Source organism: Crinia signifera, chromosome 19 (genome assembly GCF_055691185.1).
Source record: "Crinia signifera chromosome 19, ASM5569118v1, whole genome shotgun sequence".
NCBI lineage: Eukaryota > Metazoa > Chordata > Amphibia > Anura > Myobatrachidae > Crinia > Crinia signifera.
Window position 1 is genome coordinate 29,833,758 of NC_139226.1, and position 26,620 is coordinate 29,860,377.

At 43.0% G+C, this 26,620-nt stretch overlaps 1 protein-coding gene across 1 annotated transcript in view; it reads right to left on the reverse strand.

Moving 5' to 3' along the window:
* Nucleotides 1-20,593: 20,593 nt before the first annotated feature.
* The window catches only part of LOC146041774 (potassium voltage-gated channel subfamily A member 7-like), a 44,725-nt gene continuing 38,698 nt past the window's right edge, over nucleotides 20,594-26,620 (reverse strand). The window contains exon 2 of the mRNA XM_083161676.1: nucleotides 20,594-22,597. Coding sequence (XP_083017802.1) covers nucleotides 21,728-22,597 — 870 coding nt within the window. The 3' untranslated portion in view covers nucleotides 20,594-21,727. The remainder of the gene's footprint in view (nucleotides 22,598-26,620) is intronic.

Here is a 26,620-nt window from a genome sequence, read left to right on the forward strand (position 1 = left end):
TATAGGGTAAATTCAATTGAGTAATTGCTTTGTTTGGATATTGTATAATACCTTTTAACTTGCGGTATACAGGGTCCGTATCAAGCCTCACGATGCAGAAGTCGGCACAGTCTCGCTGCGTGTAGTGAGGGAACAGCGTGTAGTGAAGACAGCGGCTGCTGATTAGGTAGACAGACCGCAGTGTGAGACCAGCTCACTTGCACTGCGTCTGTAGGTAGTCCGCTCACTCACAGCTGGGGGCGGACACCCGTTTAGGCAGTCTTGATGCCGCTGTCTGTACTCCCCTCCTCACGGCAGACGGAATGGATAAATAACTGCAGTGCTGTATGTCGGAGATCTGTCAATGGACTTGACGGTTTGGAGGGTTAGGAGACCCGGTGATCTGTCGCTGTGGGGCTCCTTGTTCACCACCATTCAATATGTCAATTAGAGAGATATCAAGGAGGTCTCTTGACGCGTTTCTCCGGCTTTAGAACCTGCCGGTTTCCTCAGAAGATACCCTCCCTCTCTCTAGGAGTCATTTTTATAAGACAAATGTCCAATCAGAAATAGGTGTTCATTAGAAAGACACTTAGGTTTCACATGTGCGCTAATGATTAGTTAAGTAGTCAATCAATTTATATAAAGAACCTGTTAGAAGATGCGGCAATGGCAAGATTTAACTTAAAAAATTCAACCTTTGACAGATTACTAAAAAACCATCAGGATAAATGCGGACATAACCGACCAAAGACAGATATATACCCTTTACATTTATTTTATATATTTTATATGATATCTATTTAGGTTATCCTCCCCCACCAGGAGAGGTCATGTAATTAAATAATTAAATAACGGCTCTTCATGTTCTATGTCTGAGATAGCTCAGCACAAGAAGCGAAGGCACTATGGCGCTGGGATCCCAGCTTCAACACCCACACAAACCAGCCAACACAGTTGTCATTTTTCATAAAAACTATATTATTATAATATTAATTGTTTAGATGTCAATACATTCCTCTCATGATATATAGTTCTCTCCTTTAAATTAAAGGAAAATAAACAGAGTATATCAGTCTTTTAATCACGTCCGCATCCACCTGTCAGCCTACTCTTATAATCTCATACAAACAATTCATAGACAGTAGATAAATAAAAAAAGAGAAGCTCATATAGAACACACGTTATTGCTACTCTTAAGATCCATAAAGCATATGTATATGAAAGTGCTTTCCACTTGTGCTGCTATTGACCAACCATTTGATCATCTAGCCGTATTTGTTTATACAGACAGTTTATTATCACCAAAAAACAATCTAAGTGACATTCATAGCTAAAACAGTAGATATTGTTTAGCATAACCATAAATGTGTTTAGCACCACAATTCTATTATTATTATTCAACCGCGAATATCACAGCGATTCCATTATAACATTCTCATAGTTCAACCCGTAGGGTCATAGACAACCAGGCTCAACCCAACAAGTTCAAGTCCCAACCAAAACTCCACACACATTTATTTTTTATTTTTATTTTTATTTATTTTTTATTTTTAATGTTATCTCTATAAAAAATTATGCATATATGGATTCAGTTCCCTATACCATTGAGCTCAATAGATTCATTAAAACCCAAAGGTGTTAGGGAGCCCAAAGCGAAAATCCAGAAGGCCTCTCTTTTGCATAGTGTAGAGAAATGGTCTCCTCCCCTTTTTGAAAAGGGGATCCCCTCAATAGCTTGTATTTTCAATACTTCGACATTACCCTGATGTTGCTCCTTCACGTGTCTCGAAATACTATGTGTCCTGATTTGATTCAGGACATTCCTCCTATGTTCCAAAAATCTTATATTTAGAGAACGAGTCGTACGGCCAACATATTGCAACCCACATGCGCAGGTGATAAGATAAATTATATCTGTTGAGTTGCAGTTTAGGAAGCTAGTTATTTTGTGTGTTGATCGATTTGAGGAGGAAGTAAATTGTACACTTTTGTCTAATAAAAAGTTGCAGGTAATGCATCTTTTCCTTCCACACTTATGACACCCTACTATCTTTTGGACGTTGTTTCTTGAAACTTCCATGGGTTGTCTAAAATGGCTTGGGGCAAGTGTATTTTTTAGGTTTAGATTTTTCTTGAATATTACTTTTGGTTTATCTTCCAAAACCGAAGCTAGTTGTTTATCTGTCTTCAAAATTTTAAAGTTTTTGTTCAGGATTTTCTTAATCTCTTTAGAATGGGAGTTATACTTTGAAATAAATAAGGGTTTACAAACAAATTCATCATCTACCTCACCAATATCTATAACACCAGCTATCTCTATGTTAGAAGCATTTTTGTTTTTACTTTTAATTTGTTTGTTCTTCTTAGGGGATCTCATCAAAAGGGTTTCCCTTTCCATTGATTTGACCTCTTCTAATGCAGACATAAGGATATCAATGGGGTACCCTTGATCAAAAAAGGACAAGATTAAATTGTCAGCTTGTTTTTCGAAACTTGAGGGATCAGAACAATTTCTCTTTATTCTCATTAGTTGGCTTTTTGGTATGTTGTTAACCCAGGGGCGATGGTGGCAGCTCTTGTAATTCAAAAAGCTGCTGCAATCAACTTCTTTAACAAAGGTGGAGGTAACAATCTTATTGTTTTCGATACATAAAGCAATATCAAGAAAAGTAATATAATTGTGACTAATGGTGTGAATTTCAAACCATATGTGTTATTATTTAAAAATTCAACAAATTTCAGTGCTTCTAAAGAACCCCCTTGCCAAATAAAAAAACATATCATCAATGTATCTGCCATATGACACCAGGCTCGCCCCGAATGGGCCGCCCCAGATGTACTGCTCCTCGAATTGTCCCATATATAGATTTGCAAAACTCGGGGCGAACCTGGTGCCCATGGCAGTACCCAAAATCTGTAAAAAAAAGGCACCATCAAATGTGAAATAATTATGAGATAAAATAAATGCGACCGAGTCTAAAATAAAATTCCTTCTACTGTCACTCAGATCTACATCTCCAATTAAGAATTTCTTAAGGGCTTTTATACCTTGGATATGTGGAATGTTTGTATAAAGTGACTCAACGTCACAGGTCAAAAACAGAAAATCTTCCTGCCAACAACAATTTTGTATGTCCAACAAAAAATGTGTGGTATCTTTTATGTAAGATCTGAGTGACTGTACGTGAGTCTGTAAAAACGTGTCAACGAAAGCTGAAAGTGATGTAGTAAGTGACCCAATACCAGAAATAATAGGGTGCCCAGGAGGTGAAGAAAGTGATTTGTGAATTTTGGGCAAATGATAATATGTGGGGATGATAGGGTGTGCATTAAACAAAAAAGAGTATTCCTTCTTAGATATTGCTCCATCATCGATACCTTTTGAAAGGAATTCTTTAAATTGACAATTGTAGTCATTGGTAGGATCTTTTGATAATCTTTTGTAAAATTTAGGATTGTCAAGTTGGCGATAGGCCTCCTTGACATAATCAGTTATATTTTGTATGACTGTACCTCCACCCTTGTCAGCCCCCTTAATTATAATGGACCGATCCCTCTGTAAGTCTCTTAGTGCGCGTCTCTCATTGATATGTAAATTATCTGATTTATTATTTTAATTTTTTGCATGTTTTGTATCAGTTGTTTTTTTACACATGGATGAGAAATCATCAAGGGTAAGGGAATAAAATGCCTCAATGCAGCCACTCTTGTACTGGATCGGATAAAACTCCGATTTTTTCCTTAGTATAGACTTATTTTTCTTTTCCAGTTCATAAATTGGGAGTAAGGGATCTAATGTAGAATCACCCTCTCTTTGTAGATCCTGTAAGGTCTGAATCGCTATTAAATCATGTTGATCCAGTACAATCGGGGCACCATTGATATCTTTTTGTTTTAGATTTTTACTTTGAAAATATCTTTGTCTACATAGATCTCTTGTGTAGCGATTAAGTTCAACAAAAAGATCAAAAAGATCTGGACCCTTTGTAGGGGCAAAATTTAACCCCTTAGAAATGACTGACTTCTCACTCTCCGTCAACATTCGGTCAGAAAGATTGTATAAACCATTATTTCTCATTCTTTTCTTATGCTTTTTGGATCTTTCCTTAACTCCTCCTCTGCATCCTCTCTTTCCTTTCTTTTTGGTGATGGTAGAGATAACGCATCGTATCGATTCTGGGTTTTCCAGATCGGATACAAGCCTCTCTCTAAAAAAGTAGGTGATGTGGATCTTATTGATTCTCTTATTAGTTGGGTTTTTGGTCTGGCACCTTCTTGAATACTTTTAGTTGTTACTCCTGGATTGGTATTAATAGTTTTGTGGTTGGATTGATCTGAACTTCTCTGGTTGTAATTTAAGTTGGACTGGGGTTTGTTGTTAAACCTCCTTCTTTGTTTCTGTTCTATGGGTGTGAAGTTAGGGTTTTTGCTATTTTGCCAAGGTTTCTTTTGAAGACTATTTCTCCCTTGGAAGTTTCTTCCCCTTGTTTCTGAATAGTCTCTAAATTTTCTATTATACGTCCTGACCTGATTGTTTTTATAATCATTGCTGTCTCTGTATAGTTTGTTGTTTTTACTTGTAATTAATGTTTTTTCATACTCGTTAATTTTTTGAGTCAGCCTGTAATCATAGTCTCTAAAATCTTCTCTCACTTCATAGGGTTTTAATAACTCCTGTATATGTTCGATCTCAGTGGCTAGTTCTTTAACCTTTTTATCTCTATATGAGATCAGTAATTCGATTAATGCAAATGAGCAACTATCTAAAGCCCCATTCCAGGCTTCTGTCAGTTCTTTGTCCTCTTTGAATGAGCAGGATTTAAATATCCTTAAACCTCTTGGAATGATCTTTTCATTACGATATTTGCTCAGTAGCATTTTATCAAGCCAATGTCTTGTTTCTGTCTTCAACAGTAATTCTAATCTATTGAACAATTGCCGCATGTCTAGAGGATTTACCACATCATTGGCCAATAAATCATTGGCTGGATCATTGAATAATTTATCTCTTCTAATATTTCTCTCATTAGTACTTATAAAACTTGCCATTGCACACACCTGTGCTGCCCAATAAAGCAGAACCAAAAAACTGTGAAGAAGACGTATATACAAAAACTGGATCTCCTAGTCCACTCACTGAAGTTTCAAAGTGATGACGTGTGATAATTTACACACACGCCCACTTATCACACCCAACGGGTAGGTCCTGGAGAACCAGAATCGGGCGCACAGAATATACCACAATATTTATTTTGTATATTTTAAAATTAAAATATAGAGATTTGAAACAAGTGTGACACCTGCTGCTCTCAAATGGGGAGTTTTCTGCAATCCCCCCAACAAAGTGAAAAGAACTTAAATAAATATCAAGAAATATTTAGAGAGCGCATGTGTGACACTAATACCCCTCATTCGACAATTTATTGAGCTAAGCACACCTTTCAGTAAGCGCACATGTGAAATATTTAATTGGTAAAAACCAATAATGATTTATTAATAAATTCTCATAAAAAATTATACATATATTAACACAGTAAAATAATTAATAATAATATCTAAAAGACATTGAGGTGGTGGGAAGGGGTGGCCACCCTTTAATTTGTAATTCAGCTGATAAGGAAAAACTTCCTTTGTATAGGACTCCTTTAAAGATTAATGCAACAGCTTCTTTTTCTCAGCGACAGTTAATCCGGGTATTACAGTCACAATGTATAGGGTAAATTCAATTGAGTAATTGCTTTGTTTGGATATTGTATAATACCTTTTAACTTGGGGTATACAGGGTCCGTATCAAGCCTCACGATGCAGAAGTCAGCACAGTCTCACTGCGTGTAGTGAGGGAACAGCGTGTAGTGAAGACAGCGGCTGCTGATTAGGTAGACAGACCGCAGTGTGAGACCAGCTCACTTGCACTGCGTCTGTAGGTAGTCCGCTCACTCACAGCTGGGGGCGGACACCCATTTAGGCAGTCTTGATGCCGCTGTCTGTACTCCCCTCCTCACGGCAGACGGAATGGATAAATAACTGCAGTGCTGTATGTCGGAGATCTGTCAATGGACTTGACGGTTTGGAGGGTTAGGAGACCCGGTGATCTGTCGCTGTGGGGCTCCTTGTTCACCACCATTCAATATGTCAATTAGAGAGATATCAAGGTGGTCTCTTGACGCGTTTCTCCGGCTTTAGAACCTGCCGGTTTCCTCAGAAGATACCCTCCCTCTCTCTAGGAGTCATTTTTATAAGACAAATGTCCAATCAGAAATAGGTGTTCATTAGAAAGACACTTAGGTTTCACATGTGCGCTAATGATTAGTTAAGTAGTCAATCAATTTATATAAAGAACCTGTTAGAAGATGCGGCAATGGCAAGATTTAACTTAAAAAATTCAACCTTTGACAGATTACTAAAAAACCATCAGGATAAATGCGGACATAACCGACCAAAGACAGATATATACCCTTTACATTTATTTTATATATTTTATATGATATCTATTTAGGTTATCCTCCCCCACCAGGAGAGGTCATGTAATTAAATAATTAAATAACGGCTCTTCATGTTCTATGTCTGAGATAGCTCAGCACAAGAAGCGAAGGCACTATGGCGCTGGGATCCCAGCTTCAACACCCACACAAACCAGCCAACACAGTTGTCATTTTTCATAAAAACTATATTATTATAATATTAATTGTTTAGATGTCAATACATTCCTTTCATGATATATAGTTTTCTCCTTTAAATTAAAGGAAAATAAACAGAGTATATCAGTCTTTTAATCACGTCCGCATCCACCTGTCAGCCTACTCTTATAATCTCATACAAACAATTCATAGACAGTAGATAAATAAAAAAAAGAGAAGCTCATATAGAACACACGTTATTGCTACTCTTAAGATCCATAAAGCATATGTATATGAAAGTGCTTTCCACTTGTGCTGCTATTGACCAACCATTTGATCATCTAGCCGTATTTGTTTATACAGACAGTTTATTATCACCAAAAAACAATCTAAGTGACATTCATAGCTAAAACAGTAGATATTGTTTAGCATAACCATAAATGTGTTTAGCACCACAATTCTATTATTATTATTCAACCGCGAATATCACAGCGATTCCATTATAACATTCTCATAGTTCAACCCGTAGGGTCATAGACAACCAGGCTCAACCCAACAAGTTCAAGTCCCAACCAAAACTCCACACACATTTATTTTTTATTTTTATTTTTATTTATTTTTTATTTTTAATGTTATCTCTATAAAAAATTATGCATATATGGATTCAGTTCCCTATACCATTGAGCTCAATAGATTCATTTAAACCCAATGGTGTTAGGGAGCCCAAAGCGAAAATCCAGAAGGCCTCTCTTTTGCATAGTGTAGAGAAACGGTCTCCTCCCCTTTTTGAAAAGGGGATCCCCTCAATAGCTTGTATTTTCAATACTTCGACATTACCCTGATGTTGCTCCTTCACGTGTCTCGAAATACTATGTGTCCTGATTTGATTCAGGACATTCCTCCTATGTTCCAAAAATCTTATATTTAGAGAACGAGTCGTACGGCCAACATATTGCAACCCACATGCGCAGGTGATAAGATAAATTATATATGTTGAGTTGCAGTTTAGGAAGCTAGTTATTTTGTGTGTTGATCGATTTGAGGAGGAAGTAATTTAAAAAAATACAAGATATTGCACCTACAGACCACTGTATTTAAGAGACCGTAATAGTGTGACCGTTGCTAAGTTTGACTACCCCCTTTCCATTAGCTCATTTTCCACGTGGATTTTTCTCCTGCGGAAGACTCTCAATCCAGTGGCATAATTACATATCCAGTGCCCCCCCCCCCCCCACCCCCCCGCCGGGAATTTCCAGCGCCCCTATTGGTGGCCCTGATCCCCACTAAGTACTTCTACCCCATCTGTGTCACCCATCTTGCTTTCCATCCCCTTTAGAATGTAAGTTCTCATGAGCAGGGCCCTCTTCCATCGTGTGCTTTGACGGCCCCAGACATTGCGGTTTTCTGCCACGCTGACATATTCTAGTGTCCTCTGCTGCTACAGCTATATTTATGTACCCTGTGCTTGTCCTCTGTTGTATTCAACTGTCACTGTTTTGCTTATTCATTAATGTACTCTTCAAATGTAAATCAAGGATAATAATAGATATAATATCAAGGTATAGTAATTGGAGGAACAGACATGCATCTCGTTTTATTTGTGGATGCCGTTCTCCTTTTCTTGTCTCATCCGACATACTCTTTGCCAATTATTGTAGATATTATTTAGCATTTTGGGGATTTTCCTGGGTCTAAAATTAATATGAATAAATCCAAATTAGTATTACTTAAACCACATGCCCCTGTATCACCAATTTCAACCTCAGTCTTTAATTTCAAATACTTGGGAATCCACTTTCCTAAATGTTTCTCTAAATTGTATTCTTGAAATTTTTCCCCTTTATGACCTCTATTATTTTACTGAAAGCTGCCATTCACTTCCTCTATCACTTATGGGATGTATTTCAGTTGTTAAATTGGTCATTGTACCAAAATTAACCTATACAGTGCAAATGTTCCAAATCAGAATATCTTCTTCTGATATAAAGCGATATATGTAATTTCAAAAGTTTATATAGAAAAATGGCCCTTCTAGGATACCTAGAACATAGTTACATTTAGCTTGTGCAGATGGTGGTCCAGTTTCATCCCACAATTAACCCTAGAATGTGTGTATATGTGGTAGGGAATATATAGGGGCAGATGTATTAAGCCTTAACAAGAGATAAATCCAAGGGTGATAAGGAGAGATAAACGTCCAGCCAATCACCTGCTAACTGCCATGTAACAGGCTGTGTTTGAAAAAAGTCAGTAAGGAGCTGATTGGCTGGATGTTTATCTCTCCTTATCACCCTTGCATTTATCTCTTGTTAAGGCTTAATACATCTGCCCTATAGATTGTAAGCGCCACCTGAGCAGGGACTGATGTGAATGTTTAAATATTCTTTGTAAAGCACTGCGGAAATTGTGTGCGCAATGATGGGGCTTTGAAAAAGCCCCATCTAGGGCAAAACGCATCAGTGGAATACCTTACTGAGAGGACCGTACAGTTTTGCCCCTGGCAATCTTTCATTGTGCCCAGATTTGCAGTGCTAGCCCTCCCATTGAGCACAGAGCGGCAAAGATGGCAATCACTCACAACAGCTTAGGCACTGACAGCGAGAGACATCCCACAGGAGATCCCAGGGCACCAGGAGTTATCCCCAGGGCTGATTGCATGTACAGTATAAAGGCCCCCATACATTAGGCCGACTTGTCCTAGGGACAAGTCGGACCCAATTTACCTGCGAGCCGCCCGGCAGCTCCCCGGGAGGCTCACATACAATTTGGCACTTGATGTGCCATTTTTTACATGGGATAAATCGCATGCGATTTATCCCATGTTAAAAAAAACCCGGGGAGCTGCAGGGCAGTGAGGAGTAGTGGGGGCGGGCAGCGGCAGTAGTGGGGGCGGGCAGCGGCGGCTGCGGTGGTGGGGGCGGCCAGCGGTGGTGGTGGGGGCGGCCAGCGGTGGTGGGGGCGGGCGGCGGGTGCGGTGAGCGCTGCTGACCTGGCCGGGCAGTGTACTTACTTACATAGCAGCAGCGGGGACGGGCAGCGCAGTGGCGGCTATTATATTTTGAAAATACTTGTCAAATGACCGGCCGCTCTCTGATTGGCCGGAGAGCTCTCAGCCAATCAGAGAGCGGCCGGTCATTTGACAAGTATTTTCAAAATATAATAGCCGCCACTGCGCTGCCCGTCCCCGCTGCTGCTATGTAAGTAAGTACACTGCCCGGCCAGGTAAGCAGTGCTCACCGCACCCGCCGCCCGCCCCCACCACCGCTGGCCGCTGCCCGCACGCACCACCGCCCGGCCAGGTCAGTCAGCCGGTGCTCAGGGACCCGCTGCCCGCCCGGTGTCTGCATGCATATGCCTGTCAGGTGGCAGGCATATGCATACAGGGAGGTCGGACGTGATCGTATGTACAGACCGTCCGACCTCCCTGATCCGGTCCGATGCGCTCGGGACCGCGCATCGGATCGGATCAGACATCACACACATACGATTTTGGGCCGATTTCATCCGATTATCGGCACCAAGTGCCGAAATCGGATGAAATCGGACCAAAATCGCATAGTGTATGGGGGCCTTAACAGTTCAATTATATACAAGCAAGAATCGCACAGTGGAAGTTATACTAGGGGACAATTGTAACATTTCTAAACTTTATATCGATGCATCGAATTAAAGATTTTTAAATCCCTTGGCTGCTTAATATGTATTTCAGGTTTCTCATTTTAAATTTTTTTTTTTTTTTTGGGGGGGGGGGGGTTGTTTGTTTTTGGCCATAAATACATTACATTTTTCATTATTTAAATTTTTGTATCCGATCCACTTCACCGGTCTTTTTGTATATATATCTTTATATGCGCTAAACAAAACCTTGTATAGATCGTGATGGTGTTTGTCTATAAATGTTTACTAGATTGTAAGCTCCTCCGAGTAGGGCCCTCTTCCCTCCTGTTGTCAAAGCCCACTTCTCTTCACATTTCACTCACAGCTCTCCTTTACTCCAACACTCAGTGACCATCTTCATCATTGGCCTCAAGCCTCTAGTTGTATGTTGATTGGGTCCTCACTACTTACATTTAAGCTGTAATGTGTATTGAACTGTGGTGCTCTTTATTTGTACTGTATTTTTGTTATTTATTCAATGTTATGCCAAGTTTTGTCTCCCTGTATTGTTCCTTTGTACGGCGCTGCGAAACACTTGTGGCGCCTTATAAATAAAATTATAATAATAATGTCTAGAAAAAATAATTTATAGAAGAGTATAGAGAACTGGCCATTTTCTTATACAGGAAAATAAAATTGTGCTCTGCGCTCACCAATAGCAGCTTTTAGTGGATTTGGATGGCTGGTTAATTAAGTAAAAGCACTTGTATAATTAATTGTGTGTCATAAAATAATGATAAAAGTGCTTTGCCGCTGAAAGAAAATAAAAGCGCCGCCAACGCGTTTCGAGAGACTGGCTCTCTTTGTCAAGGATGCCTGATGCTGATCTCTTCTCAGTATTTATTAGTTTTTTCTTCTTTCTTTATTTCAAAAACTTTATTAAAAACGGAGATGGACATTCTTTTTGACGGCAAGCACATGTGTGGTGTATCTCTAAAGAAAAAGTGAATTTTTATTTCTCAATGATAAATAACAAATGTGTTTTATGAAAATGGATGTTTGGTTTAGTGTAAAAAAAGCAGCCAGTTCAAAGTCAATATTTAATCCTTTTGGTTGTAGAGTATTCAGTTCGTAGATCCATTTTGTTTCTCTTTGTTTAAGAATTTTCACATGGTCCCCTCCTCTCCAATTTATATTGACTTGTTGTATTACATTGATTTTGAGCTCTTCAGGATTCTTCCCATATTTCTCGGCAAAATGGCTTGATAGGCTATGGGTTGACAGTCCTTTCTTTATGTTGTAGATGTGCTCAGCTGTACGTTTTTTTAGTTCTCTTTTCATCTGGCCTACATACTGTAGCCCACATGGGCATTCCAGCAAATAAATGATATTTTTGGAACTGCAACTTATATGTTGTTTTTGTTTGTATACCTTTGTTGTTTGAATTAAGGAGAAAGAGGTCAAACATACAAACATAGACAAACAAGTGAAAAATGTGCGTGTTAAAACAGCACGTGTGGGGATGCCGTGTATGATATAAACGTCTCTGGTGTACTTATTGATAATCAGCATCTGCTATATGCTTGCGTGGTCTCTATAGCCAAAGAGAGAATTCTGTTTAGGTTATACTATAATTGTCCCTAATGCTGCTTTCAGACCGCAAAACTGGCTTTGACCCTGTATTTGAAAACGTTTCCAAAAACGGGTCTGCCAGGTAAAACCCCTCTTACCCCGCATCTCTTAAACGATATATTACCATTTAACTGCCGTTTTTTGACACTGGCAGACCCGTTTTTGGAAACTTTCCAAATACCGGGTCAAAGCCAGTCTTCAGCCCCTCCCCGGCTGGTTAACACCCCCCCCCCCCCAGGGCTAACAACCCCCCCCCCCCAATGTGTTTCAGAACCCACCCCCAGGGCTAACAACCCCCCCCACCCTAATGTGTTTAAGAACCACCCCCCCCCCCCCCCCGTTCAGCCGGTACCTCCGTAATTGCGGATCCCGGCACTGCAGTATGGACAGATGCACATATGACAAAAAGTGTCTTTCGGAGAATGGCTGCCCCATAGGAAAACCTGTTTAAAAAAACTGTCTTTCGTATGGGGGCAGCCATTTTCCGAAAGTCACTTTTCTTATAAGAAAAGTGACTTTCGGAAAATGGCTGCCCCCATATGAAAGACAGTTTTTAAAACAGGTTTTCCTATGGGGCAGCCATTTTCCGAAAGACGCTTTTTTTTCATAAGTGCTTCCGACCATACTGCACTGCCGGGATCCACAACGGAGGTACCGGCTGCACAGGGGGGGTTTTCTTAACACATTGCGGGGGGTGGGTGGGTGTGTCGGGAGATGTTAACCCACACGCGGGGGGGGGCAGGGGGGCGGCTCCAGTGCTATGAATATTTAATGAGTGCTCATTAAATATTCACTGCATTGAATTTAGGACCCAGCTCATTGGTTGGGTCCTAAATACTGTTTCAGACCCGATTTTGATGCCAAAATACCGGGTCTGAAATGAGTAGGACCCTCCATTTTACCCGTTTTACAAAAACGGCTTTTGTAAAACGGTAAAGTGGTCCTGCACCTTTCAGACCGCACAGATTACCATTTTAAAACGGTTAAAAATCGGCAAAATACCGGTTTTTAAGTGCGGTATACTAGGATTCAAGTTATACCCCTTTCAGTCCGCACATATTAACCGATATACAGATGGGTCTGTTCCCATCCTTGCTGGCGGGTCGCCAGAACGTACGCGCTGGCGACCCGCCAGCAGCCTCGCCAGCGAGGAGACTGAGACGCGCGTGCGTCTCACGCGCACGCGCGTCTCAGTCTCCGTCGCTAGCGCGGCGGAAACCCTGTCCGTCTCCGCCTCAGGGAGACGGACGGGGTTAGGGGGGGGTTAGGGGGGATGCGGGCAGGCGGCGGGGACCCCGGGTTACCGCCGGCAAGCCGGCGGGGACCCGGGGAAACGTATGGAAGCGCCGTCGGAAGGGGACGCGCGCGCCTCTCGTGCGCGCGCGTCCCCTTCTCACGATCGCCATGGCGCTGGCGGGGGATGGCGGCTGGCGACGCCAGCGCCATCCCCTGCCAAGATGGGAACAGACCCATCTGTAGTACTGTTTTTTTACCGTTTCAAAACGGTAATTTGTGCGGTCTGAATTTACCATTTTAAAATAACTGGTATTTTAAAACGGTAAAAAAGCAGGGTCCTACCCATTTCAGACCCGTTTTTTTTGCGGTCTGAACGGGTCTGAAATGGTACCCAGGCAGCAGTGAGCACTATTGGTCCCCCTCGCCGTGCATATTTAATGAGCCGGCCGCTCACTAAATATGCGCATATGTAATGAGCGGCCGGCTCATTAAATATGCACAGCGCTGGCTCAGAGTGGACCGGCTAATGCTACCCTGCCCCTGCCTCAGGTACCGGGGGATGAGGGGTTATGAGCCTGGGAGGAGGGGAGGGAGGAGGCGGAGGGGAGGGAGGAGGTGCGGGCCGTGTTACAGGGATTCCCAGAATCTGGGAACGTTATCAAGCTCACCCGGTGTCGCCATCTTTCTTCTCTGCTGGGCACATCGGGTCACCGGGTTCTCGGGGCAGAGGAACAGGCATTACCTCCAGAGTTAATAGGAATACAGAAAGGGGAACACGTGGTGGCGAGAGGGCGGAGTTATCAGGTGAGACGATGTTCAGCAGGTGAGGTGACTGGGGGCTCTGTATATACACCAGGTCACAGTGATGCTGCTTTCACACCGCAAACCTGCTTTAGACCAGGTATTTACATGCGGTGTGAAAGGGGTTAAACGTGCTCTGACCCATTTAAAAAAAAACGTTTTAAATACCTGGTCTAAGCAGGTTTTGCGGTGTGAAAGCAGCATTAGTGACTTTCCTCCTTGGGTAATCACATTCATTCATATTTTAACATTCTTTTTACAGGTGAACTACAGGTCCCAGCAGGCCCATTAATGCCCCGCATGCTGGGACTTGTGGTTCTCCAAGTCCCAGCCTGCGGGGGAGGTCTGCTGGCACTTGCAGTTCTCCTGTATTAAGCAATGTTAGGAATGAGAATTTAACCCTATCAGGCCGGCGTCCAATGGCCAGGGACGCCGGTGAAAGCCCTGGGCTTCAGCCATGGACGGGTGAAGCCTGGGGGGACGACCCCTTTATTAGGGGGGTCCCCACTCCTCCAGGTACCCCGTCCAAGGCTGACCAGCCACGGTGCTCAGGGTACGGCCGGGGGACCTTGTGTAAAAAGTGTCCCCCGGCTGTGGCATGACACTGTGGGCTGTTGGAGCCCGGTGCTGGTTTAAAAATACGGGGGACCCCCAGATTTTTTGTCCCCCGTATTTTTGGAACCAGGACCGGTCCAAGAGTCCGGGGCTGGTTTCAGAAATACGGGGGACCCCTACGCTTTTTGTCCCCCGTATTTTTGGAACCAGGTCCGGCTCAATGAGCCCGGGGCTGGTTATGTACAGGAGGGGGGACCTCACGCCATTTTTTTTTTTACTTTTCAATCACAAAATCGCACATTTTACAAAACCTGAAACCTTTTCATGACTAAAAAATCGCACTTTTCATCCCGAAAATCGCCCTACATCGCACTTACTCTCACTTTTCATGCCGGAATACACACCTCATTAAATATTCGCTTTTTGGAAAAAAATGCGAATTAAAAAAACGGCGATAAAGGGCGATTTGAGCAAAAATCTCATTTTCGGAAAAACGGTAAACACAATAAATCTCGCCCAGTGTGTTGATTGATATCCTGTAGTGGGCATAAAGCAGATTATTACTGCAAATATAGTTGGTTGTGCTTTTCTGGATAAGGGAGTGTGTCTGGGTATAACACTTTTAATAAACAGGATAAGACTTTGGTCTTAAATCATTGAATCATGTAGCGTATTCTATCATATCAAACAGGCAGAACAGCCTATAGTTCTGACTATTGCTGCAGACTTAAATTAAATAAACAGATAGAGGACATTAAGTATTGCATTTGTGTGGTGCGGCCGCAACTTATCATATGCGTGCAGCAATCACAGAAATGACAAAGACAGACCGAGCGGTGTTAGTTAGGTGCCGATATAAGCTGAGAGTCTCAGTGTGAATCATGGACACCGCTCCGGACCTGAACCCGCAGCTTGCAATTAAATTAGTACATTACAGCTCTTATAAGAGCTCAAGACAATTCAGTGCTGGTTTAATACAATTTCTAGGACACACACACGGGTAAGAACCACACGGCTGGTGCTGCCAGCACGCGCGTTTCGCTTCCCGCTTCCTCAGGGCAACCTTTTTTTGTCCTAATTAAAAGATTCATATTTCTGTTTCCGCGTTAGCACACCCCTGATACTTGCTAAAGTATTAAACTTTGATAACTATAGGCAGGGGGCCGAGCTATAACTATAGATTCAATTAAAAACATTGAATCCTGTGCGACTGGTCTAAATTTGGTGCCTAGGGCCGCTGTGGAGCTAAAATCCGTCCCTAGTGCACGGTACATCATCAAACGTTATACGATATAACACTTTTAACATGATTTATGGCCTGATGGGTTGAAATTATGTGGAAAATCATACTAGTGTATGGCGTCCTTTAGGCATATTTGCTAGTGCAGAGACTTACAGAGACTTGGGACCTTATTCTGATTGACTCGCAAGGCTGAGAAATTTGCAGCCTTGGGAGTCCATCAGACGCTGCCTGCCACCGCCCACCACCCGCGCGACCCCCTGCACGCCTGCGAATGGATGATTTACATATTCATCCATTCACAGGTGGGTAGAAATCATTCGATGGTCAGCGACCATCAAATGATTTCTCCAGCACTCACAGTTCAGAGACACCTATGGGGGGGCAGCTGATATCCGTTGATGTCAGATACCCGCCCCCCCCCCCGCACCCGCATCACAGCCTCATTAGCATGGACCAGCGTTCTCACGAGAACAGCCATGAAATGTTGGGCTTCCCATATGCTAATGGAACTGCCCGGCATCCCCCGCCCGCTGTGTAGGGTACATGCAGAATGTTTGCCGTGGGTGCTGCACATGCAAACACCATCAGTCCACACTGCAAACGCACGGAAGACCAAATCAATCAGAATAAGGTCCTTGGAGTCTGGTATCGATGGCTTCAAACCTTAATGTTTTCATTGAAGTATTAAATAGCACTATCGTTTGTGCAGGTCTCTCCGCTGTAACTCTTCACCAGCAGAGGATAACTGACTGCAAAATTTAGATTTGGGTCAATTCAGATAAACGTAGAACTGAAATGACAGAATAGGGATGTGGTGGGTTATACCTCAGAGGCCTGTGGAATGGAGGATTATGTAAGAACCCTAAGAGGCTGGGTGAGTCTCTTCTGTTCCATCTTTCTTACCCTTCCTCCTGGTGGCTGTGGCGATACCTTGGTGTTTTGTGATTGGTTGGCTAGCTTAGCGGAACAGAATGTTACCTGTCACCTCTATTTTAGTGCGTATCTCAGTATGAGTATGTTTTGTTTCATAGTACCAGGTGCGCTCACCTTGTTGGCCATGCCTCCCAACTTTTGTAGTAGGCTAGGGGGTGTCAAAGTAGGCATGTAAATTATAGGGCGTGGCCTTGTGGCAAGGTGGCGTCATTTTGTGAGGCCATGCCCCCATTTTCCGCCACTGCGGGGGGCATAGCTAGCTGCTCTGTAAGCTGCTGGCCAGCCCCCAACCCCTCTGCTTGCTGGAATATTCACCAGGTGACAGGGGGGACTCCCAACTGCCCCAACCCCCCCCCTGCCATCGTGGGACACTGGACGGATGCAGGATTGTCCCCAAAAAACGTGACGTTCCCGTGGTATTTGGGACAGTTGGGAGGTATGTTGTTGGCAGTTGTTATATCTGTTGGGCCACCATACGGAAGGGGGGTGGCAGTGTTAACACCCTCCCGTGTGGGTAGTCACAGTAGAAGGTAGAGTGGGTGCCTGTGTAACTTTAGCGTGCTTTGGAATGGCTTGATCTACTGTGTTATCTTGCTGGCTTTTGGGTTGATGCTATAGCCGTTCTTTTTCTGCCACCATAATACTTTCACATCATTTACATTATTTACCATCTATTTGTTCATTTGAATAATTATCTGACAATGTATGTCAAGTTCACGCCTCTGTATCATTAATGTATTAAGGTGTCGCTTTATTTTCACCGATGCATATACAAGACAATCCTCAGCCATTAGGAAGTATATACAATGCAAAGCTGTACTTGACTTTGTTGCAGACTTATCACAATCTAACGATCCTCCAAACCAATGGCAGTGTGTGTGATTTATGTTCCAGCAGGATGAACCCTGTATACAATATGCTTAGCAGCTGCCCCGTGACCTCTGCCCTGTGAACGTTTGCACGAAGGAGACGCTGGTGTTGAAAGAGCACCAACTTGAGGGTCTAGAACTACGAAACAACACATACTCCAACTGAGATACCAGTAGTAGGATCCCAGACCTGTGCTATGGGCCCGATTCAGACGTAATAGCTGGGCTGCAAATCTTCGGAGTCCAGCAATCAGGAAAACACCACCCAGCGCATGCAAATTCCCACCCATGTGCATTGGGAGTAAGCCAGTACTTACTCTGTGTTGCAATGGCTGTGGGGAGAAGGAGGCCACCGCAACCATCAGCTGCCATCGCAAGTCCTGGCTTACTCGCGGCTGCGAGCAGAGGGGAAAGCCATTCGATGCTGATTCCAAATGGTTTTCCCCTCATCTGCGTGGCTTCGAATAAACAGCCCCTGCTCCGATCAGGCATGGACAGTCCACATCCCTGGCTACTGTTATGTTGTGCTGTCATATTGACGTGCTGGTAACTAGTCCAATATAAATGCACTAATTGCCCAGAACACGGTATATATATATATATTTTTTTTTTTTGTTAATTTTTATTCTACATAGCCCTAGGGCAATTACTGTATCAGTACATTTGGTGAATCTAAATCTAAATATTTTTTATATATATATCTTTCTCCTCCCTTATCTCTCTCATTCTCTCTCTCTGGCCCTTATTCTGGTTGGTGCGGTAATGTCCGCGTGCGTTCGTCCCGCCGATGTTTTGTGACTGCGCATGTGCAGAGGCGTCTCTGCGCATGTGCGAGCGGGGCGTACGGCCAAATCCCGCATGAAATGTGAACACTCCGAACAGGGGGTGGAGAGGGGCGTGAAGGGCTATTTGGGCTCATTACCATATGCATACACCCCGCGTTTCATGGGCGTTCCCATGCAAACGCTGGGCGTACGTATGGTAATGTGGCCGTGACGCACGTGTAGGGGGCGGACATATGACATCGCCGGATGTCAGCTGCCCGCCCAGATCCCTGCTTTTGCACGGAGAAATGTCCGTGTGGTCTGAGGTTGCGGGAGCTGGTGGAGCACTCGGTCCTGCATTCGATGGGCTCGAATGTTGGGGGAGGTTCCCTGAGATGGAGGAGGCGTATTCCGTGAAAAATACACGTGCGGTCCGTTCGGCCAGCTTCTTACCGCGTACGGACGGAGTTGGCGATCCGTATGGAAGGCGGGGTTTCGCACGCACGGTCCTGGCCGCATATTCGGATCCGGCCGCACCGATCAGAATAAGGGCCTCTGTCTACTTACAACTCCGCTGTATTGTGTTTTTTTTATTTTCCTGTGAACCAAATGTATGGCTTGTTGGATAAAATGTGCAACAAAATTTCACAAACATATGTCAGCATGCAGAAAGCAACATCTAAACTTAAATTGAGATGTTTGGCAGCAAAGAAAAGGACAAACAGCACAGACCATCGTTCTTAATTAAAATCAAATTGCAATAAAAAAGCCCACAGGATATATCTCCCCCCCCCCCCCATTAAAAAAAAAGAAAAAGTAATTGCAATAAATAAATGGTTTATTATTTGATAAATATACAATTTCCAAGATGCTGTTGTACTTACAAGTATTAAGAAGTGGCCCAGTTACACGGGCCGGTGTATGTTTCAGCTCTATAGAATAGTCCTGTGTAAACATTTTATGTTCCGTTGGCTTATGACATTATAAGAATTATATCTGCACAAACGCACTCACAGGAAGGGAACACGTCTGTGGCTCCCTCACAAATAGCAGCTTGTAATAATGACAACACATCTCAAAGCAACGTCGGATTTAATAGTTCACGCTGTAACGCAGGAGCCATTTTCTTCTCGGATGCGATGGGCTTCAAGATTGTTTAATGTTATCCAATTCGTCATCGGGTCTCTCACAACACTTCCCCCCCTCACTCCCCCCCTCAGAAGCAGAACTTCAGGCAGATCATTTGCTTTCTTGTTGGAGGGAAAGGCTCACTAAAGCCAAATAACTATGTGGACTATTTCCTCTGAGCATTTGGCAAGCTGGTTGAGTGAATCAATGAAAGCCCCTCAGTGATTTTCCAATGTCCATGACTTGACCACCTTATGAATGTTGTCAGAGGTAGAGACAGAGGGGCAGATTTATTAAGCTCGGTGAAGTGATAAACTTTTTTTTATCACTGGCCAATCAACTCCTACCTGTGAACTTACAGGCTTAGTTTGAAAAATAACAGGAAGAAGCTGATTGGCCCGTGAGAAAAACCAGACACTTTAAGTCATTCTGGGGTAAATTTATTATAAGTGATACTCTGCCATCATCTATTTAACACAGAAGTATTATATACAGTAGGTGTCTTTTCCCCCAGAATGCTTATTGTTTCAGGTTTGCTGGATACGATTTTAGTCCTGATGGGGGAGGATATACTAGTGTTATATTTTATTTCCTGTTACTTACAGTTGATATGTCTCTCCTTACGGGAAGATTTATCAACGCTTGGAAAGAGAACCAACCAATCAGCTTCTGTCATTTTACAAGCTGTGCTTGAAAACAACAGGAGCTGATTGGTCGGTATTTTATCGCTCTCCAAATATGTACAGTATATGTAGTATTTTGTATTATACTTTAATCTATTATAACTGTCTTTTAAATCCTCCATAGGCCCTTAACTTATCATGACCCGCAATGTCCATGTGATCCTACTAAGTATGACATCAGAGCGCGTGTTCTTACAATCCACACCACGGGCTAACCTATGAGGGGATGGTTAGTGATTGATCGGAGATCATTGTCTAGCCGTGCATCATCCCCGTGTGCCATTCATTACATACAACCATTATAATAGGCGAGATGTATGAAGCCTTGAAAAGTGATAAAATGGAGAGTGATATACAACCAGCCAATCAGCTCCTACCTGTCATATTTCAAACCCAGCCTGTGGAATTGCAGCTTGGAGCTGATTGGCTGGTGGTTTATCACTCTCCATTTTATCACTGTTCAAGCTTAGTACACCTGGCCGTATGTCACCTTTAAATCAGAATAGTTAGACAGAGGGCTGACAACATACGCTCTACCAGGCTCCCTTTAAAGACTTAAAGACTTAATTTAAGACTTTTATTGCGAGATTGAAGGGATGGGTGAAAGCAAAATTGCCTGCAAAGAAATCTGAACTGCAGTATTATGTTATATAAAAGGACATTCTGCAAGTTTACGAACATTTGACCAAAAGAAGAAGTTCATGTTAATCAGGCGGTATCGCATTTGTAGCTGTGCGGAAGAGGGTACGCCAACTACTTTCCTCATCACAAATAACTAGGCAATGTCTCTAGGTGTTGTACTGTTCACTGGAGACACAGATCACATATAACATAATTAGAAGAAATCCGTTGACAGGTATTTTGTAAACCCCGAGACTGATTAAAGGATTAATACTCAACATTTCCTGTAAATGTAATTGTTCTGGTTCCTTATAAGTGAAAAGCATCATTTCCAATCTTTACGGGTGACATTATGATATAAAAAAATAATCTCTAGTGTAGAAGTGTAAAATCAAAGCTCACATACAACGCCATTGTGTCCTCTTTGGAGAGTGAGCAGACGACCTTCCTTCTATATTCCTAGCCTGGGTTACTTTCGCTGTCATATGTTTGTAATTAGTCATTTGTTGTTCCTTGAGTCTGCTATCAGCTATCTGTTCCCTGGGCTCTCTATAATAGTGTCTGCCTAATGTTTCATCGTCATGTGGTGGACAGCTTATCCCTCTAGGCATTGGTGGGAACCTTTCGCTGGTATAAGCGAATCACCTTCTTGCAGAACCTCCAACTGGCCAGGAGTATTGCCAAACTCTTGGTCCGAAGGGCTTCAGCCTTACTTCCTCGTCATTTATGTTCCTCTCGTGCACTCACTTGAGTCATCTCTCGTTAACCTAATTTTGCATCCAACAATGATGGAACTTACTCAACTCCATCTTTGGAAGCCATCGTGAGGCTTGCCTTTTGTATTGCTAAAAAAACATTCATATATTTCCATTGTTTGTGTAATGTAAAGAAGCAGAGTATAATTGAATGGTTCAGCAAAGCACAATGCTTATTCTTTCAATGTTTTTGGACAACACAACAAAAAGAAGTCATTGGCTCTTCATGTACAGTACGGCTATTAATTTAAGACTCCAACATAAAGGATGATCAAGTGACGTTTGATGGGAATTGGGCTCAATTTAGAAAGTCACACTTGTGTTATGATATGGGACTGGCCAGTATTCACTTGCTTATCATCCACAGGGCAAAGTCCATCTAGAAACTCAGCCTTGGAGTTACTGTATAAGTTCTTAAATGTGTCCAGCACCGGACTCTTATCCTTCCCCTTGGACTTCGGAGTATGCGGTGGACCATTTGGACAAGAGCCAACATGATTGTAGTGCCCGATATCTGAGCACTCTGTCTCCCGGTGATAGAAATAACTAAAGTTGGATACAATGACAGGCACAGGAAGAGAGATGGTTAGCACACCCGCAATGGCGCAGAGAGAGCCCACCAGCTTACCACCTACTGTCTCCGGAGACATGTCTCCATAGCCTACTGTAGTCATTGTCACCACCGCCCACCAGAATGCCTCGGGGATACTGGTAAACTTTGTTTCTGGATGATCGGCCTCTGCAAAATACACGGCACTGGAGAAGAGGATAACACCAATAAACAGAAAGAATATGAGAAGTCCTAGTTCCCTCATACTGGCTTTCAGTGTCTGTCCTAAGATCTGTAATCCCTTGGAGTGTCGGGAGAGCTTGAAGATACGGAAGACTCTGACCAACCGGATGACCCTGAGGATAGCCAGTGACATAGCCGGCTGTCCCACACCTTTGTGCCGAGCCAGTTCTGTGCCCAGGGCAACAAAGTATGGTATGATTGCCACGAAGTCGATCATATTCATGATATCCTTGAAGAAGGCAGCTTTGCTGGGGCAGGCGATGAAACGCACCGAGAGCTCAAAGGAGAACCAGCAGATGCAGATAGTCTCCACAATGAAGAAAGGATCCTCAAATAGATTCTTCTCTTTAGGTACAACTGTAATGTTGGACCTGTGATGTGACTGTACCTGCAACACAAATAGATATGCTATAATAAGAAGACACAGAGACATTTAAAGACTATGGAGCAATGCCAGATACGGCAGTTCTACACATAATGCTAAGTAACACTTAAACTGTGTACACGCCAATAGATTTTGCTTATAGAAGCAAAATCGAATCCACATCGAATGGTTTTTAGGACACTTTCGATCTGCATTCGATTCAATGCAAGCTCCGGGATTCTCAAAATCGAAAAGAAAAACTGTGAACTGTGAAATATCGAATTAGATCCAGTAAATCGAATGTGTACAATGTACCATGAATGTAAATCGAATTTGATATCTAAATCGATATCAAATGCAAAAGTACAGATCTAATGCCACATTGAATGGGAAAATCTAATGCCAGATCTAATAGAAAATCGAATATAACATTGAATCTAAAGCCCTGTGCACACGCTTAGATTTGCTTTAGATTTGATGTTAGATTCGATTTTGTATTAGATCTGGCATTAGATCATCCCATTCGATTTGGCATTTGATCTGTATTTTTGCATTCGATTCGATTTCGATTTCACAATGTAGGCACAATGTACTCATTCGATTTACTGGATCGAATTCGAGATTTCCTTGGCTGCAGAGTAGATTTTTCGGTACTTATGTAATATCTGGGCTCCCGTTTTTCTTATGAGACCGCATCCCCTCGCGGGGCTCGCTGCGCTCGCCACGCTTCGGGCACGGTGGCTCGCTGCGCTCGCCACACTATATAAAATCAACTCCATGCGTAGTTGGATAGTAGGGCTATGAAAAAATGAGTTGCATTTAACATGGGAGCCCAGATAATACATAAGTACCGATTTTTCTATTTGATTTTGAGAAAACAGGAGCGCGCATCGAATCGAATGCAGATCGAAAGTGTCCTAAAAACCATTCAATGTGGATTCGATTTTGCTCCTATAAGCAAAATTGAATCGAAAACAGGGAAAAATCTAAGCGTGTGTACACAGCTTAAAGCAAACCAAAGTGTTTGTACATAGCTCTACAGTATACCATATTCATAGTTGCCCACACTCCTGCATTCTGCAGGGGACTCCCTGAAGTAGGATCAAATTCAAAGGCTCCCATTAAGAGTCTATCAATGTCCCTCATTGGTCCTAACAACATTAAAGCTGTGTAAACACACTTAGATTTGTTTCAAATCAAATTTAATCGTTTTTTAAGATGATTTCAATCTGCATTTGATTCGATGCGCGCTACCGTTTTCTCTATATCGAAAAGAAAAATAGACTGTGCAGGCAAGTAAATATCAAATTCAATCCAGTAAATCGAACGTGTACACTGTGCCTTGAATGTAAATCGAATTCGATATCAGAATCGATATCGAATGCAAAAGTACAGATCTAATGCTAAATTGAATGGAAAGATCTAATGCAAAATCTAATGGAAAATGGAATCGAACATCGAATCTAAAGCAAATCGAAGCGTGTGTACACACCATTAGGCAGATGTATCAAGCCTGTTAAAGTGGCGATAAAGCCCCCCTCTTGGGCTGCCAGTACATGGAGCAATAACAGCAATAGCTTCCCAGCAGGAAGCCATTCTGTGCAAATCACCAGAGCTACAGTGCTTCCATGGGCTGCTGCCTGTGCAGCCCAGCAGAAGAAAATCCTCTGCAGAGAGAATGCCCAGACTTCAGTGGGTCACTCAGTGTGTTGCAGCTGAAGGAAGGTATGCAGTGCACCAGAGAGGTGCATGGAAGTTTATTTTATTTGAATAATATTTGTTTGTAGATCTTTATTAAGAGTATCATTTTGTGTACTTTAATTAATATTAAAGTTATTAAAAGTGTTTATTTTGCTCTGTACCTGTGTTTATGTGCATACAAGTACATCATTTATTTACAGTAATTGCATACAAACACTTGTACAGCGCAAATCAAACTAATAACCTACAAATAATTAATGACTGTTTGCAATGAGCAGTACCCAGGAAATTGCAGCCCCCCTTAAAGGTGCCCACACACTAGAACGATTTTTGGGCCGATTGACCGATTTCCGATAAATCGTCCGATATATCGTCCGATGGTTACCAATAATCGGTCGAAAATCGGCCAATATCGGTCCGATGCGCGCTCCCCTGGATCTTTAGCTGAATCTTCTGATCTTACGTTCTGCACGAAAGATCAGAAGATTTAACAAAAGATCTATAGGAACGCACACGGGATCTTAAGAAAAATCTTTGGTAAAGATGTGCGCTTGCCTGAAATCTTTTGTCCAGATCGGACAAAAGATTTGAAGGCTAATTTATGCGCACATCTTATGATCGCAGATCTTTCTAGTGTGTGGGCACCTTTTAGTCTAAAGGCAGGAGCCGCCACTGCCTATTTCTGTTTTTAATGCCACTGCAACAGTAATTAAAATAAATAAATAACTTAACAACACAATAGTTCTAAATGAAATGTCAATGAGGCAGAGGAATATTTGACCTGGAGTGACACAGGTTAATATACTGCTACGTCAATAAATATAAACTCATACAATAAAACAATTCATTCTAGGGGCCTTTGAGCGGCAGTTAGACGGTGTCTCCGGGGCTTTTGTACAGATTTCTGTAAAGCTGCTGTGACTGAGTTACACCCAGTAAGAGTGGCCAGGCAGCTTTCTCTACCTTTCCCATCCAGCCTGCATCCAGACAGTGAATGGCCGTCACCATAGTGACTGGTGGATGGCTGTAGCTATCCACCAATCGGTGCTGTCAGCAATTCATTGAATGAAAACATGCAGATACGGTACGGAAATGCAGTAGAGGTTATGGATTCTCATTATTTCTCTTTGCATCAGTTTTGCTATTTGGCCATGCTGAAACTGAAGCAAGATATGCTGGGATGTGTAGTTAATCAACAGCTGGAGGGCCGCTTATTGCGGTTGATCGTATTGGGTCCGAAGGCTGCGAGATGCCATTCAGGTGCTGTTGTCAGGTGTTTAAACGATAGCAACGGCATTCATGCCAATCTCACATCCTTCGCTGCGCCGAATTCCCTTAAAATTGCTCGCACCCTTATGGAGGTGCAAGCGCTTTTAAGCAAATTCAGCCCACCGTAGAGTCCGCCCAGTACCGTGATGATTCGCACTCACGAATCTTCCGCACCCAATAGGACCGAGCCCACTGTGGCATACCCTCCAACATGACCCATTCCATTAGGTACAAAATGCTCATTTCCTGGACTTCCCTGCCAGTGGCAGTTACAGAGGTTGGACTCCAGCACAGTACAAAACTCAAAGAGGGGGGTCACATCAACTGCCAGTGAGTCCAGGACAGTGATGTTTGGGGTGGCAGTAGGTGTGGCTCCCCTCTTTGAATATTGAACAGTGGTGCAGCCCCACCTCTGCAACTGCCACTGGTAAGGAAGTCCAGGAACAGAGCATTTTGTAGGAGGGTATGCTGTGTTTGCATACGACTCTTATCAAGCTTAGTGAGTTGTGTCTATTTTGTTACTGAGCATGTACGGAGCAAAAACGCATAATATGCTGGATGCTCCGCAAACGGACTTCATCTGCACCAGACCCCATATAATGTCACTCATTTTGGGGTGTGGGGAGTTAAGCCTTGAAGAGAGATACAGAGAGAGCATTCTCAAAGCTTCGAGAGAGAGAGGGCGGGATGTACTAAAGGGAAAATGTGGTAAACGGGGGTTTTACCGCATTTTCCTATGTACCATTACCCATCCGCCCCATCTCCACCGGGCAGGGTATCGCCACCTCTGGGTGGCGATACCCTATAGAAGCCTATGGGCTTCTATCGCCACCGACTGCCCGCCGTCCGCGCGACCCCCCCTCCCGTCCTCCATCGATCTCCTCCCCCAGCAGGTGTCACAGCTGGGAGGACATCCGGCTGCAGGGGGGAGGAGGAGACGCCGGGGACACTGACAGCCGCCGGGATGTGACGGAGACCCCAGCACACCACATTACAGGTATCGCAGGTGTCTCCGTCACCGCACCCCGATGCTAGCCGCATATGTTAGTACATATGCGGTAGCATCGCGGCGGCTGG